The sequence below is a fragment of the Macaca nemestrina genome, chromosome 14 (genome assembly GCF_043159975.1).
Source record: "Macaca nemestrina isolate mMacNem1 chromosome 14, mMacNem.hap1, whole genome shotgun sequence".
Lineage (NCBI taxonomy): Eukaryota > Metazoa > Chordata > Mammalia > Primates > Cercopithecidae > Macaca > Macaca nemestrina.
This window is the reverse complement of record NC_092138.1, coordinates 79,986,335-80,000,787: the sequence shown is the minus strand read 5'-3', so window position 1 is coordinate 80,000,787 and position 14,453 is coordinate 79,986,335. Positions and strand designations below refer to the sequence as shown.

Here is a 14,453-nt window from a genome sequence, read left to right as displayed (position 1 = left end):
TGTGAGCCACCTGTGTCTCTGACTTCCCTCTTTCTTTCTTTTTCACCACATTCCCCCCACACCGATTCGAGAGTACCTTGAGGACGGTGCCACATCGTGTCTAATTCATCTCTGCATCCCCAGCAATGTTTATTGACTAAGTGAGCAAGAAAGCAAACTTTTCACCATGAGGCCTTCTAAATTTGACCCATGACTCCCTTTAAACCCTATCTGGTCCATCTTCCTGAGATAGTGCTCGGTCTCCTCCTTTGGCATGTTATCCATCTTTAGAAACCTGTTCTTCTGAAATCCAGGATGCATATTTCCTTCCTCTCCTGTTACATACCCTTGGATGACCAGATGACCCGAGCCCTTTATCCCTAAGTTCCTATCTCATCCTCATCACCACCCAGCAGTTCTTCTGGATTAGGAGCTGGTCACTCCAAGTGAGCAGGTTTGTCCCTTTCTCTGAGAGCTGAAATTTTCAGGATGTCCCATTTGTGCTCACCCATATCATGCGTTTAGTAGAGCAGGACTTACAGCAGGCATATGGCTTGTCTTCCACCCAGCTTGCGGCTTGCTCCCTCTGGTCTAGAAAGACACATCCTTTCAGAAGCCATCTCCCTGGTCAGCTTTCCCTTCTGGAAGCCTCTTCTGGAAACCACACTTGGGGCCTGGAAAATGAGAAACAGGCCCCACTCAGGCCTGTGAATCCCTGAGGTCGGAGCATTCTGAGTTCTTCTGGCAGCATCTGCCCAGGGTCTCGTCGCCAGCAGCATGTTGCCGGCCTCCCAGCTTCAGTGACCTTCGTTGTCCATTGACGCTTCTCAAGAAGTGCTTCTTCCCTCCCTACATACGCTCAGCTTTGCATATGTTACTGTTTAATTTAACCACAGCCCTAGGAAGGTGCATTTTCTTGTCATTCCAGAGTATTATCAGCCTGGCTAAGGGCTCACAGGCCTGTTGTGTCATTCCAGCTCTGCCCCAGTTCTCCCTGTGTGATCTGGCACACATTGATTCATTCTCTGAGCCTCAGTTTACTCATCTGCAAAACAGAGACAATCATAGTACCTACCTCATAGGGTTGTTTTGAAGCCAAGGTAAAGCCATGTTCATGAAAGGCACCATTCAGTGCTTAGCATCTACAGTTCTGAAGATATGAGGCTTCAGCATCATCACCCCTCATTGCAGCAGCATTAATGTGGAGACTGAGGCCCAAAGAAGTTAAGTAATTTGCCCGAGATCACTAACCAAATATGTTTAGTAGAATTTATTAACCAAGGTTGAAACTCAGGATTTCCATAGACTTGTTCTTTCCACTGCACCCCCAATTTTTTCAGATCCAAATTGAGCTGCAATCTGTATTTGGTCAGAGGTAAAGAGAGAGTCTAGTACTGGTCAGATTCACTGTGGAATAAGGGAAACCTCTCTGGCAGTACAGATATTCGTAGTTCTGCCTTGCATAGGTTGATCTCGTCAGAGAATATCTTCCCTGCAGTTATCTTGTGGGCAGGACCATTGGGAGCCTACAGGGCAGGGATTTATCCTTCCTGTGCAGATGAGGATGCGAGAGAGAACTTGTGTCTGTCAACTCTGCCTTGGGCCCCACAGCCCTTAACCCCTCATGTCTAAGCAAAGTCACAAAATGGCTACTAGCCGAAATTACCCATGTTTAAGGTTTCCAAGTAAATTCTTAACTCCAGCTTTCTGATGGCATACTTTAATTTCAAGTATTCAGTGTGACATTTGAAAGTAAGAATAGAGAGGCTGTTTCCCAACAAATTACACATGTCTTTTGGTTATACCACTTTTCCACCATGAACAAATGTAATTCTTACTTAAGTTGCTATAACCACATACAGGCTTGGGGGAAAATGCTTGTTTAATAAGTTAGGATCTAAATGACAAAAGGATCTATGATGGGATGGACAGCCTAGCCCTGAAGTTTGCTTAGAAGCCAGAGGCAGGTGCTAAGATGGCTTATAGGACAAGCTGCAGGTTTTAGAAGCGGGGATAGAAATTGGGGAGGGTGGTGGGATCAGCCCATCTGTGGGGATAGCACAGCCGTATTGAAAGACACTGGGGTGCCATAGGAAGAGTGCTGGCCTGCATCACTGCAGCCCCATGGCCTTGGGCAAGTCACTTAATCCCGAGTAGCCCTGGGTTCCTTGTCTGCTGTGTGGGATATCACCTCTTTAGGGCATCACCTAAGAAAGCCTTCAAGGGCTTCGGAGACACTTCTCCAGTGAGAAAGGTATTCATCTCGATTTGGGAGTCCCTTAATCTGGGTTTTTGTGGAACCTCATCACTCTTACTCAAGCTGGTATATAACCCATGACAGCAGCAGAAGTAATGGCCACCCCTGGCCTGTCCCCCACAGCGGCTAAGCTCTGCACACCCATGCCAGCCGCCTCACCAGCATTGAGGCAGGAGCCATCTCCATCTTTCTGGTGGAAAACAGGAAAATCAGAGAGGTTAAGCAACTGTTTCGACATCATCTGGCTGACAAATGGAGGAGGAAAGGATCCCAGCGGAGTTGTGTGTGACACCAGATGTGTGCCCTTAACTGCCATGCCTGGAGGCCTCCCCCTCAAAAGGGTGGGGAGGATGGTGGAGGAAGGGTACAGGATGAGGGGCCGTTGGAGGCGGGGAGGGGCATGAGGGGCTGCGGTCGGGGAGGGTAGAGAGGTTGCTCACAGGCCAAGGTCCTGCATCTGAGGCCACTGGTGCTGAAGACGCTGCATCTCTCGTCCTCCTCCTCCAGGCTGCAGCCTGGGGCTGAGTGGAGACCTATGGCCTGGTCCCTGGCAGGCTGCCCCCACCCCGCCCTGAGAAACAGCTGATGGACTTGGCTGAGTTTGTTTTCTCCCATCAGCTCTCTCGGGTGTGCATGAGAGGATGCCTAACCTGTCCGCCTCTCCAGGGTTAACTGCTTGCATGGACACCCCACAGAGGGAGCTCACATATACTCTCGGTGGTTCCTTACAGACCAAATGTCACCAGTACTGGCCGGATCCCCCCGACGTCATGGACTACGGCAGCTTTCACATCCAGTGTCAGTCAGAGGACTGCACCATTGCCTATGTGTCCCGAGAAATGCTGGTCACAAACACCCAGGTGAGCCGCAGCCTGAGGGGCACAGTGGAGGGGCAGGTGCTGAATCAGCGGCTGCTGTCATTTCAGGTGGTCACGCTTCTAGGTGTGTCCTCTGTTTCCACCTGGTGTCAGTAAGCGCGCAAGACTGCCCATCAAACAGCTGAGGCCCAGAGTTCATAGTGGCCCTAGTCACAACAGGCAGGAGGTGCAAACAGCCCAGCATCCATCGACGGAGGAATGGATAAACCGCACATGGTCTGTCCATACAATGGAATATGATTCAGCCTTTAAACGGAAGGAGATTCTGACCCCTGCTACAACATAGGGCAACTTTGAGTGTATTATGCTAAGTGAAATAAGCCAGACATAGAAAGACACATACTGTAGGATTCGACTTCTGTGAAGTGCCTAGAGTAGTCCATAAAGACAGAAAGTAGAACGGCGGTTGCCAAGGGCTTGGGGAAGGAGGAGAAAGGAGATCTATGGACATTATGCCATATGGCATAATGAGTGCGGGGTTTATGTTTGTGGGATATTTTAAAGTTCTGGAAATAGGTAATGGTGATGGCTGTACAGCATTGCAAGTATTCTCAGTGCCGCTGAACTGTACATTTACATGTGGTTAACAGTGGTAAGCCTCATGTTAGTGTATTTTGCCACAGTTGGAAAAAAAAAAAAACAAAAAAAAACCAGTGAGCATGTGTGGCCCCTAATGGCAAGTACCATAGGAGCAAATGGAGGAGATCTGGGCAGAAGTGATCAAGGAAGGCAGCCCTGCAGGACAGGCCCACAGCGGAGCCTGAGAGGGGATGGGGATCTTTGGGGAAGGAGGGAAGGAATTGCTAGTGGCCACAGCGGGGCTGTGCACAGAGGGAGAAAGCATCAGGAGACAGGGCCACCCTTGTGTCTGGGTTGGGGCTGGGTCCTCATGCTGACCACCAGGATGGGCTCACCAAGGCCACTGCGTCTCCCACAGACCGGAGAAGAACACACAGTGACACATCTCCAGTACGTCGCGTGGCCTGACCACGGTGTGCCCGATGACTCCTCTGACTTTCTGGAATTTGTAAACTATGTGAGGTCTCTGAGAGTGGACAGCGAGCCCGTCCTAGTTCACTGCAGGTATGGCGCTTGCTGTTTTGTTAGGTTTGGAATCCTTTCCCCGTTGGAAAAGGCCTGAAGAGAATTGGCAGGCGCCAGACCCACCCTACATCCCACAAAATAGTGTGCCCTTACAAACCTCTGTTGACTGTGGTTCCTCACCATTTCAAAAGTGATTTGGAATTTTATGAAATCCTAACTTTGTGAATGTAGCACAGAACTGAAGAAGAAAGTCCCCTCACACACCTTTCTCCTGTCCTTCTGTCAGCTGACCTTCGTCATAGGTGTGTGTGAGAAAGAGAGTGGGTTTGGCACTTCACAGTGGCCCTCTTTCCACTGCCTGCTAGGCCCCAGCCTCGGATGTGTGAGGATAGGCTGTCTCAGCCTGTTTGAGAGCACACCCTGAGTGTGTGTTTTGTCTTCTCAAAGGCTAGGGGAGGAAAGTCCCTTTGGAGTCAGTGGGGAACTGCTCGCTGGGCCACGCGAAGAAAAGGCTACTCAGTCAAATCCCAAGTCTCTCTTCTGTCCCCTCTCCAGTGCTGGAATAGGTCGAACCGGTGTGTTGGTCACTATGGAAACAGCCATGTGCCTAACTGAGAGGAACCTGCCCGTTTACCCACTGGATATTGTCCGAAAAATGCGAGACCAGCGCGCCATGATGGTGCAGACATCAGTGAGTAGAAATCCAGTAATAACAGTGGCTGGCGCTTTCTGAGCACTTACACCAGGCAGGCCTGAGAGAAGGGCTTTGTGAGTCAACAGACTGCAGCTCAGGGGGACTGAATCACTTGCCCAAGGTCACAGATCTTATCAGCGGCTACAGCCCACACCCATCTCACCTCTGAGCTCTGCTGCCTCTGTGGTTTATTTCCTGCCAGCCCGTCTGTCAGGGAACAGCCCTGGTTGCATTCTGTATCATTGAACAATTATTTGTCCATCACCCGCCCCCCCACCTAGACCTGGGTACCCCTTTTGGCTCAGTGGATGTTGCATATGACCCTACTTTGAGCTCTGGCCCACTCGTGTGGTGCTTGAGTAGCTGCAGTGTCCTCCACGGGCAGGACAGAGCTCAAAGTAGGGTCATGTGCAACATCCTCTTGTCCTCAAGAGGAACTCTTGGGGATTTCCCCTGGAATTGCAAGCGGGGCAGTGAAGCGGTGTGGAAAGAGCATGATTAAGGCCACACCACAAATGGAACAACCTTTGCATAAGTCCTGAACCTTTCTCCAAGCTTCAGCTTCCCTGTGCAAAATGGGGACCATCCCACATTCATCCATTCATTCATTCATTCATTCATTTGACAAAGAATGGTGCAGAGACTGAAGCTTGTATCTAGTAGGAGAACTGGATTAGTCTATGCTAAGTGTCAGCAGCAATGAGGGAAGTTGAGGGCTGTCTGAGAACATGGTGGAAGAGTTACCTAAAGCAGGATTGGAAGGTCTAAGAAGGCTTCCTAGAGAAGTGGCCTCTCTGGCAAAACCCCCAGGATACGTGAGGAGTTAGCAAAGAAAGGAGCAGGAGCTGTATGTTCCAACCAGCTGTGTCTCTTCACTGGCTGTGGACAAAGTTTATAAGATTTCCCTGATAGATCTTAAGCTTTGGTAGTGTTATATTAGTTTGTACCCAGAAAATCTTAAGAGAAGAAAATCGGCTTATGTTATTAGGGCCATTCTCTGCCTTGTTTTTTGCTATGGAAGACCTCGTGACTGGTTAAAAAGAAAAAAGTTCATCATCCTGGAAGATTTTCCCAGCTGGAAGCCGGGCACGGTGACTCACGCCTGTAATCCCAGCACTTTGGCAGGCTGAGGGAGGTGGATCACTTGAGATCAGGAGTTCGAGACCAACCTGGCTAACGTAGCGAAACCCTATCTCTACTGAAAATACAAAAATTAGCTAGGCATGGTGGCATGTGTCCATAGTCCCAGCCACTTGGGAGGCTGAGGCAGGAGAATTGCTTGAGCCTGGGAGGTGGAGGTTGCAGTGAGCCAAGATTACGCCACTGCACTCCAGCCTGAGTGACAGAACAAGACTCGGTCTCAAAAACTAGATAGATCGATGGATAGATAGATAGATAGATATTGATTGACTTTCCTAGCCGGAGAATGAATAGATAGATAGATAGATAGATAGATAGATAGATAGATAGATAGATAGATAGATAGATAGATAGATATTGATTGACTTTCCTAGCCAGAGAAGCTCAGACTAAATGCTTTTTTGCCCCCCTGTATACTTTGCTATAATATGTTTCTTAGGTATTTGCTAATATAAATAAGTGTATCCTGCAGAGCCTCTTTCAGTGGCTCTGCTTTGTAAAACAATCCAGACTCCTTACCCAGCACAAGGTGCCCACAACTAGGTCCCAGCCCACCTGGGCAACCCCTCCTCCTCCACATGCCCAGGTGTTGAGTCCAAGAGCAGGCTCACTGACCCCATTTCTCAAAATGGGCTCTTACTGGGGCTTCCACACTTCCACTTACAAGAATGGCCGCCCTGCAGGGACCTTTGCTCCTTCCCAACTCCCCCAGACTGCCAGTTCCTCCCTCTGTCATGTTTCCATGACACTTTGTCCATCTCTCTCTGGGAGTGCCCCCTCCCCGCGTCATAATGGAACTAGGGCTTCACAGGTGTACCTGGCCTGTAGCCCAGAGTTGGCGCTCAGGGAATGTTTACAAATGCTGCAAAAGACCCACCGGTACAGGGTGGGAGGCAGCATTTCCTGGAGCTACAGGACTTGACAGCTTTTTTTTCTTTTCCAGAGCCAGTACAAGTTTGTGTGTGAAGCGATTCTTCGTGTGTATGAAGAAGGTTTAGTCCAAATGCTGGATCCTAGTTAAGACAACTGTGAAAACGTTCATTCCTCTTTCCCAAGGGCATCCTCCTTGAGAGAGGAGGACAGACCTCTCTGGAAGCAGCAAGAGGAACCAGTAGCTGTGGGAAGGGAATGGGCACCTCTGAACCCAGGCACTTTAAACTTCTATAGAAAAGATACCGTGTACATAGGAACTGGTGTAGATAAGCATGCAATTATGGCATCATGTAGGCCTGTATTTCTATGGAAAGATACAAAAGGGATCTCAGTTTGAGGCCTGTCCTAATGCCTTCTTCCCTAACGTCACCACACACACCCCTGTCGGCATCCTGGAGCAATTGAGACGGGACACCCACAGAGCTGTTGACCTCCCAGCAACAAGATGGTGTGGTTATCTCGGGTTGTTTGGATGTTTTGTTTGTTTCTATGTGTCATACTGTAAGGGCTGAGCTTTCTGTGCTTCTAGGTGGAGCTGAAACAGTTCAGATTCACCTGCCCCGATGCTAAGGAAACCCTGACGAATGTACTAGATGGCAGGGTGCTGGGGGTCAGGCTGAATGCTGAGCAACACCTCTCTGCCCTCCCTCCCTTTGTCCCATCTCCCAGCAACTTCCAATATTCATGTTTCTGAGAATCGTGTCCCTCTTCAGGTTCCCTCTTGGTGTCTGACCTGGATTAGTAATGTGCATTCAGGTGAATTTTCAGCTGAGGCTCTGAGAACTGGGACTCTCAGTGTGTTCTGGTCATCTTGTGGCTTAGTTGTAGAAGCAGGTGTGTCTCTTGCCTCTGCTTGCCTCCTACTGCACACTCAGCACCCACGACTGGAATCACCGACTACTGAATCTCCTACATGTATTGCTGCTACTTCAAGCTCCTCCACTTGAAACCTTATGATTTTCCCAAGGGGAGATGGGACAGTGTCATCTAAATATTCCGAATGTTTGGCCTTCTGAGAAAAGAGCTTCTAGTAATTGAACCATGGGAAACGCAGCTTCTGGAGGGTTGGCCACGCGGGTGTATACGTGTGTGTGCCCAGGGGTGAGTGTTTCTCAGGATTCCTAACGATTCAAATTACCGTTGAGTATATATAAAGAATGAGTCTCTGTATAGAAGAACAAATGTGTGCATTCACCCCCAGTCACAATGGTCTCCATTGCATTTCAAAGGAGAGGATCAGACTATCTGAATATAAACACAATCTGATGTTAATTTATTCTAAGAACACCATCATTTTGATTGTCCTAAAGAATTCTGCCTTTGTGAATACTGTGTTAAATTTCTTAAAATTTGTGACAGGATTGTAGCAAATTATTATTTAAGGAAAATAAATTGCATAAACATTTAATGTGGTATTTTTAAACAGCGGTTTTTATGTACTCAGAAGAGGAAGTTAAGCCAGGTTCTTAATGGTATTTATAGAAAAGATGTTTTCATATTATAATGCACATAAATGAAGCCATTTTGATATTCAGCAAATTCAGTGCCAGTTGAATAGTTTGCTGGTGGCAAGACAGATAAAGACCTATATAGGGGTTCTTTATCTCCAGAGCTAGCATATTTACTTGCATGCTTTCTGTCTTTTCCACATGGATGTTTTACTGCTAAGTGGCAGAGGTGGAAGGGAGATGTCACACAGTACCATAACCCCATACTGAAAACAAGAAACCACCAGAAAGTTTGCAGCTAAGGGGCAGGGGATTCAGTTCCTGCACCCACTCAGCACTACTTGCAGGCCTGGTCACTTAGAAGCTCTACCTCTCTTTCATTATCTGTAAAATAAAAACAATACTTAGGACTTTAGTTTGAACGTGAGAATTGAATAAGATCATGCTATTCATGTGACTTTTTATCACCTGGAACAGCAACAGACACTGCTGTGGGTGAGTTACTTAGAAAAATTTACTTATCAGTGATTAGCCTAAAAACACATCAGTCAAAAGGAGAATCCACTGGGTTTTTGTTTCTCTTCTTAGAGACAGGGTCACCCAAGCTGGAGTACAGTGGCATGATCATTGTTCACTGCAGCATCAAATTCCTGGGCTCAAACAACCCTTGCACCTCAGCCTCCTGAGTAGCCGGGACTATAGGCACTTGCCACCTCACCCGGTTCTTTTTGTTTTTTTGTAGAGACAGGAACTTGATGTGTTGCCTGGACTGGTCTCAAACTCCTTGGCCTCAAGCGATCTTCCCACCTCAGCCTCCAAAACTGTTGGGATTATAGGCGTGAGCCACTGCGCCCAGCCTAACTGGGTTTTTATGAGAGGAAAATGGAAAATGCTCTTCTAGAAGAGAGAAAACAAGAGCACAAAATAATCTGGACTCCCAAAAATTCTCTCAGCAAAGCTCCAAGAAAGGGGAGGGTGGAGGGAACACTGGCATAAATTTAAATGCCATTAGGATATTTAGCAAATCATTACTGTTTGGTAAAAATGCATCGTCACCCTGTGTGCAAAATACTTGCAAAGTAGTCTAAATGTCTTTGGAGATGGGTATTTTACTGTTTTTTTAAAAACCAAATTGTTTATTATGGTTTCAGAAATGTGGCCATGATGGTCACATAAATTTCTAAAAAGCCTACCAAAGGTTGCAAGCAGTCTTTTCTGCCACTGGGCAGGCCAGCAGTTCAGACTCAGCAGAGGTTGCCAGGAACAAAATCCAGGAAATACTGGGAAGAACAAGACAAGAGAATTATCTAAAAGAGCAAACAACATAAGTAAATCCTGTAGCTATTACCAATTAAAATCCATAGTTCAAGATTCCTGTTTCACTACCTTATATACTTAAGCAATTATACTTAAGCCTTTTTTTAGTCCTAAGCGAAGAACTTCATCAGAATCAGGATAAATATTTTGCCTGGGAAATTTGGCTGGATATGAATGGAGAAGACATTTACATCCTACGTTCTGGCACTTTCTGAAAGATCTAATTAAACTCCACGTTGATGTGCCAATTTAATCAAGATGAGAGATCCCTGCTGGTGTCACCCTCTAGAACCCACACTTGGTGTTCTGACTTTCCAGAAGAAAAATTGCAACTCAGTTTGGTTAGGGGGCAGTGGTTGGATCACACACTTGTACTAGTCTTTCGTTTTCGACCACAGTAATTCATATTTAAATACGCTTTTAGATTAGTTTGGACACTCGCTGCTGTGTTGCTACTTGACTTTTTTTTTTTTTTTCCCTTTGTCCCTCAGAAATGGGCATTTGAGGGCAAGCGAAAAAGACCTCTTTATCCTTGAGAGGCAATAGAGAGGCAGCAGACATGGGGGAAGACTATGAGAGGCAGGGCTTGGGTCTAGATCTGGACTTAGTCAAGATATGTTGCCCTCAACCCTGAGTTTTCTTAGATGTAAAAAGGGAAGGTTGGGCTGGGCTAGTGAGGTCAAGACTTGCCATTCTGGGAGCCTGATATTCCAGAGAATCAAAATTAATACTAAACCAAAGCTTTATGGCTGCTACAGAGACATGTCACATTTCTGTGACTTGTCACCAAGAGGTTGTCCCTCAGACTTTGGCGCTGTTAAATGCAAAGACAAGGATGGCCGCCACTTCGTTCTTGCTTGTTGACCTCAGCTGAGAGCAGTCTCGGTAAAGATGGCAAAGATTCGGTGACCTCCAACCAGGGACCAAATGCTTGAGAGTCTGATGGCCGGGCTGGGCCACGATTCTCATAGCTCTCATTCTGTTTGGAGCAACCAAAGGATTTGTGTGAAGTTATTTGGAAAAGGATCTTAACTGAGCAGCAATCTTTTCTGTATATTTGGAATGTTTTTCATTCTGACCTGTTCTGTCAGTGATTCTACTGAAAAACAATTTGATCAATATAAAAACGTTCAAGCTATGCAACACTGTTATTGTCTGTTGACATTTTTATTCTAATTGATTTCTGCAAATCTTTTCTTATTTGTGTTTGCTTTTTCCTTTCATTTTAAATCAACTCTTTTGGAGGCGAATGCTCTCTGCTCATCTCCACCTTCCCTCTGGTCAGGAGCATGAACTCCCGTGTTGGCCTTGTCCTGGGGTATTAGTCCATTCTCATGCTGCTAATAAAGACATACTGAGACAGGGTAATTTATGAAAGAAAGAGGTTCAATGGACTCACAATTCCACGGGGCTGGGGAGGCCTCACAATCATGGTGGAAGGCGAATGAGAAGCAAAGTCACATCTTACATGTTGGCAGGCAAGAGAGCTTGTGCAGGGGAACTCTAAAGCCATCCGATCTCATGAGACTTATTCACTGCCATGAGAACAGTATGGGGGAGACCTCCCCCATGATTCAGTTATCTCCACCTGCCTCCACTCTTGACATGTGGGGATTATTACAATCCAAGGTGACATTTGGGTGGGGATGTAGCCAAATTATATCACCTGGTGTGGCAAATTCTAGATCCAAATTAGGTTCCACCATCCTGACGAGTAGCTTTCACATAATACGAGTTCCAGGGTGGCTCCATGGTCACCAGGGTCCCACGTTCCTCCCCACTTGTTGCTTGGCCATCCTCACATTCCAGCTAGCAGGAGAGAGGCAAGGGGAGGAGAAAAGCATGACCCCTTCCTGGAGGGGACTGCACCTGGGTATTGTACATCCTGTTGATCAGAACTTTGTCACAGGGCCATACCTACTGCAAGGAAGAAAGTAGAGGGAAGGTCATTTTTATTCCAGGAAACCATGTGCCTAACAAATTCAGGGCTTCTATCTCTGAGAAACGATAGGTTTGAGGGACAATTAGTGCTCTGCCAGCGCTCAACCCTTTGGTTGCCCTTCTACTGTGACATAGAGTCTGCTCTGTAGCCCAGGCTGGAGTGTAGTGGCACAATCACAGCCCACTGCAGCCTTGATTTCCTAGACTCAAGCAATCCTCCCACCTCAACCTCCCTAGTAGCTAAGACTATAGGTATGTGCCACCACACCCAGCTAATTTTTTTTTTTTTTTTTTTTTTTTTTGAGACAGTCTCGCTTTGTCACCCAGGCTGGAGTGCAGTGGCGTGGTCTCGGCTCATTGCAAGCTCCGCCTCCCAGGTTCACGCCATTCTCCTGCCTCAGCCTCCCGAGTAGCTGGGACTACAGGTGCCCGCCACCACGCCCAGCTAGTTTGTATTTTTAGTAGAGATGGGATTTCACCATGTTAGCCAGGATGGTCTCAATCTCCTGACCTCGTGATCCGCCTGCCTCGGCCTCCCAAAGTGCCGGGATTACAGGCGTGAGCCACCGCGCCCGGCCCACCCAGCTAATTTTTTAAAATTTTTGTGGAGACAGGATCTTGCTGTGTTGACCAGGTTGGTCCCAAACTCCTGAGCTCAAGTGATCCTCCCATGTTGGCATTCCCAAAGGGAGGGATTACAGGCGTAAGGCACCGCACCTGACCCACCACAGCTTCTATAGCCTGCTTACTCCTTGGGCAGTTTGTGGGGAGTCCCCAAGGTTACTTTCATGGTTCAGGAAGACCAGGCATGCAGTTTCTTAGATAATAGAATCCATCAGCTGCTCATAGCGGAAGATCTGCTCTGCTTCTGCCTCTTCGACTTAAACGTGGTTGCCTTGAGGCTGCCTGGAAGAGAAGCATTGGTGGGAGCAACACCCTTAGTCTGGTCTTTGAAGCAACCTAGTTTGCATTTTCTGGCAGAGAAGCCTTATCTGCACTAAGGCTGCAACTTCAAGGCCACTGCGCTTAATAGCTGCAGTTCGAAGGACAAAAGCAGTTTTCATTGTCAGCGCTTCAAGACTTTAATCAACTTTGAAGCTATTGACAGCACCTCTCTGAGCAAAGCAAGATTCCCTCCTGTCTTAGCCTACTTACTGTTGCTATACAGGAATACCTGAGGCTGGGCAATTTATAAAGCAAAAGAGGTTTATTTGCCTCACGGTTCTGCAGACTCTACAAAAAGCAATGCACCCACATCTGCATCTGGTGAGGGCCTCAGGCCTCATCCACTCATGGCAAAAGGTGAAGGGGAGTGAGTGTGTGCCGATCACATGATGAGAGAGGAAGCAAGAGAGAGCGGGCAGATGGGCCAGGCTTTTTTTAACAACCTGCTCTTACCGAAATGAAGAGTGAGAACTCACTTCATCCCCAGGAAGGACATTATTCACGAGGGATTTACCCCTGTGACCCAAACACCTCCCATTAGGCCCCACCTCCAACTTTGGGGAATGCATTTCAGCATGAGATTTGGAGAAGACAAACATCAACTATAACACCTCCCATCTCTGCTTGCAAGCTGGCTGGCTGTAGCCCCAGTTCATCTCACGTATACAGGACTGAGAAAAGCAATAAGGAGCAACATTCACACTTCTTGCATCCTCCCACCATTTTCTCTTGCTGTATGTGGCCTCAGTCCGAATGTAGTCCATCTTCCACATACCCAGTAGTAGATAACAATTTCATCAATGGTTAGCCATTACACAAAAGGCAATATGTGTACCTTTGCCATCTGCTGGCCCACCAATTCCACTAAGCCACTGCCACATTTTAGATGCTATTTGCAGCATTTTGTCTTCAGGTATCAAATTCTGACTCTGAAAGTCAAAGTAAAGGTGGTTCAAGCAAAACGGTTTATTTCTCTCTCACATAAACACCAGCAGCCCAGAGCTAGTACCACTCACTGGGGACCCAGGTTCCTCCAATCTGGTCACTCCACTGTCCTCAACACACAGTTTCCACATCATAGTTCAAAATGGCTGCTCCAGCTCCAACCATCACATCAACATTCCAGCAAGAAAAACAAAAGAATATCCTTTCCCTTTAAGTATACCTCCTCAAAATTGCATACACTACTCTGACTTACAAACAGTTGGCCAGAACTGAATCATATGGATACACTGTGCTGTGAGACAGGCTAGGAAAGGTAGTCTTTATCCTAGATGGCAGTACACAGCCAAAATTCAACAGGCTGAATTCAAGAGACTTTTATTGAAAAAGGAGAAATTATTATTAGGGCACAATTAGCAGCTTCCCCTGCATATTATTTGACTTCAGATCTACTAAAGGGCTGATTCATGAGGAGTTAACCTTACTCAAGACCCAGCACACAGGAACAAATGCAATTCTGTCATTTAAGCAAGACTGACCCACTTTTTTTTTTTTTTTTTTTTTTTTTTTTAAGACAGAATCTCTGTCGCCCAGGCTGGTTGCAGTGGTGCAATCTTGGCTCACTGCAACCTCTGCTTCCCAGTTTCAAGTGATTCTCGTGCCTCAGCCTCCCAGGTAGCTGGGATTACAGGCATGCACCACCACACCCAGCTAATTTTTGTATTTTTAGTAGAGACAGGGTTTCACCATGTTGGCCAGGCTGGTCTTGAATTCCCTCCCTCAGGTGATCTGCCCACCTCGGCCTCCCAAAGTGCTGGGACTGCAGGTGTGAGCCACCGCACCTGGCTGTGACCCACCATCTTGAAGTAAAGCACTGATAGCTTTTGACAGGATCAGCACCCATCCATTATGTACATGAACCATTTGAATAAGAA

At 47.1% G+C, this 14,453-nt stretch overlaps 1 protein-coding gene across 10 annotated transcripts in view; it reads left to right on the top strand.

Moving 5' to 3' along the window:
- Nucleotides 1-10,841, top strand: part of LOC105481051 (protein tyrosine phosphatase non-receptor type 3) — a 124,719-nt gene extending 113,878 nt beyond the window's left edge. For all 10 annotated transcript variants that reach the window (XM_071078135.1, XM_011740302.3, XM_071078136.1 and 7 more), the window contains 4 exons: nucleotides 2,968-3,096; nucleotides 4,052-4,197; nucleotides 4,714-4,849; nucleotides 6,936-10,841. In XM_071078135.1, coding sequence (XP_070934236.1) covers nucleotides 2,968-3,096; nucleotides 4,052-4,197; nucleotides 4,714-4,849; nucleotides 6,936-7,013 — 489 coding nt within the window. In that variant the 3' untranslated portion in view covers nucleotides 7,014-10,841. The remainder of the gene's footprint in view (nucleotides 1-2,967; nucleotides 3,097-4,051; nucleotides 4,198-4,713; nucleotides 4,850-6,935) is intronic.
- Nucleotides 10,842-14,453: the final 3,612 nt, after the last annotated feature.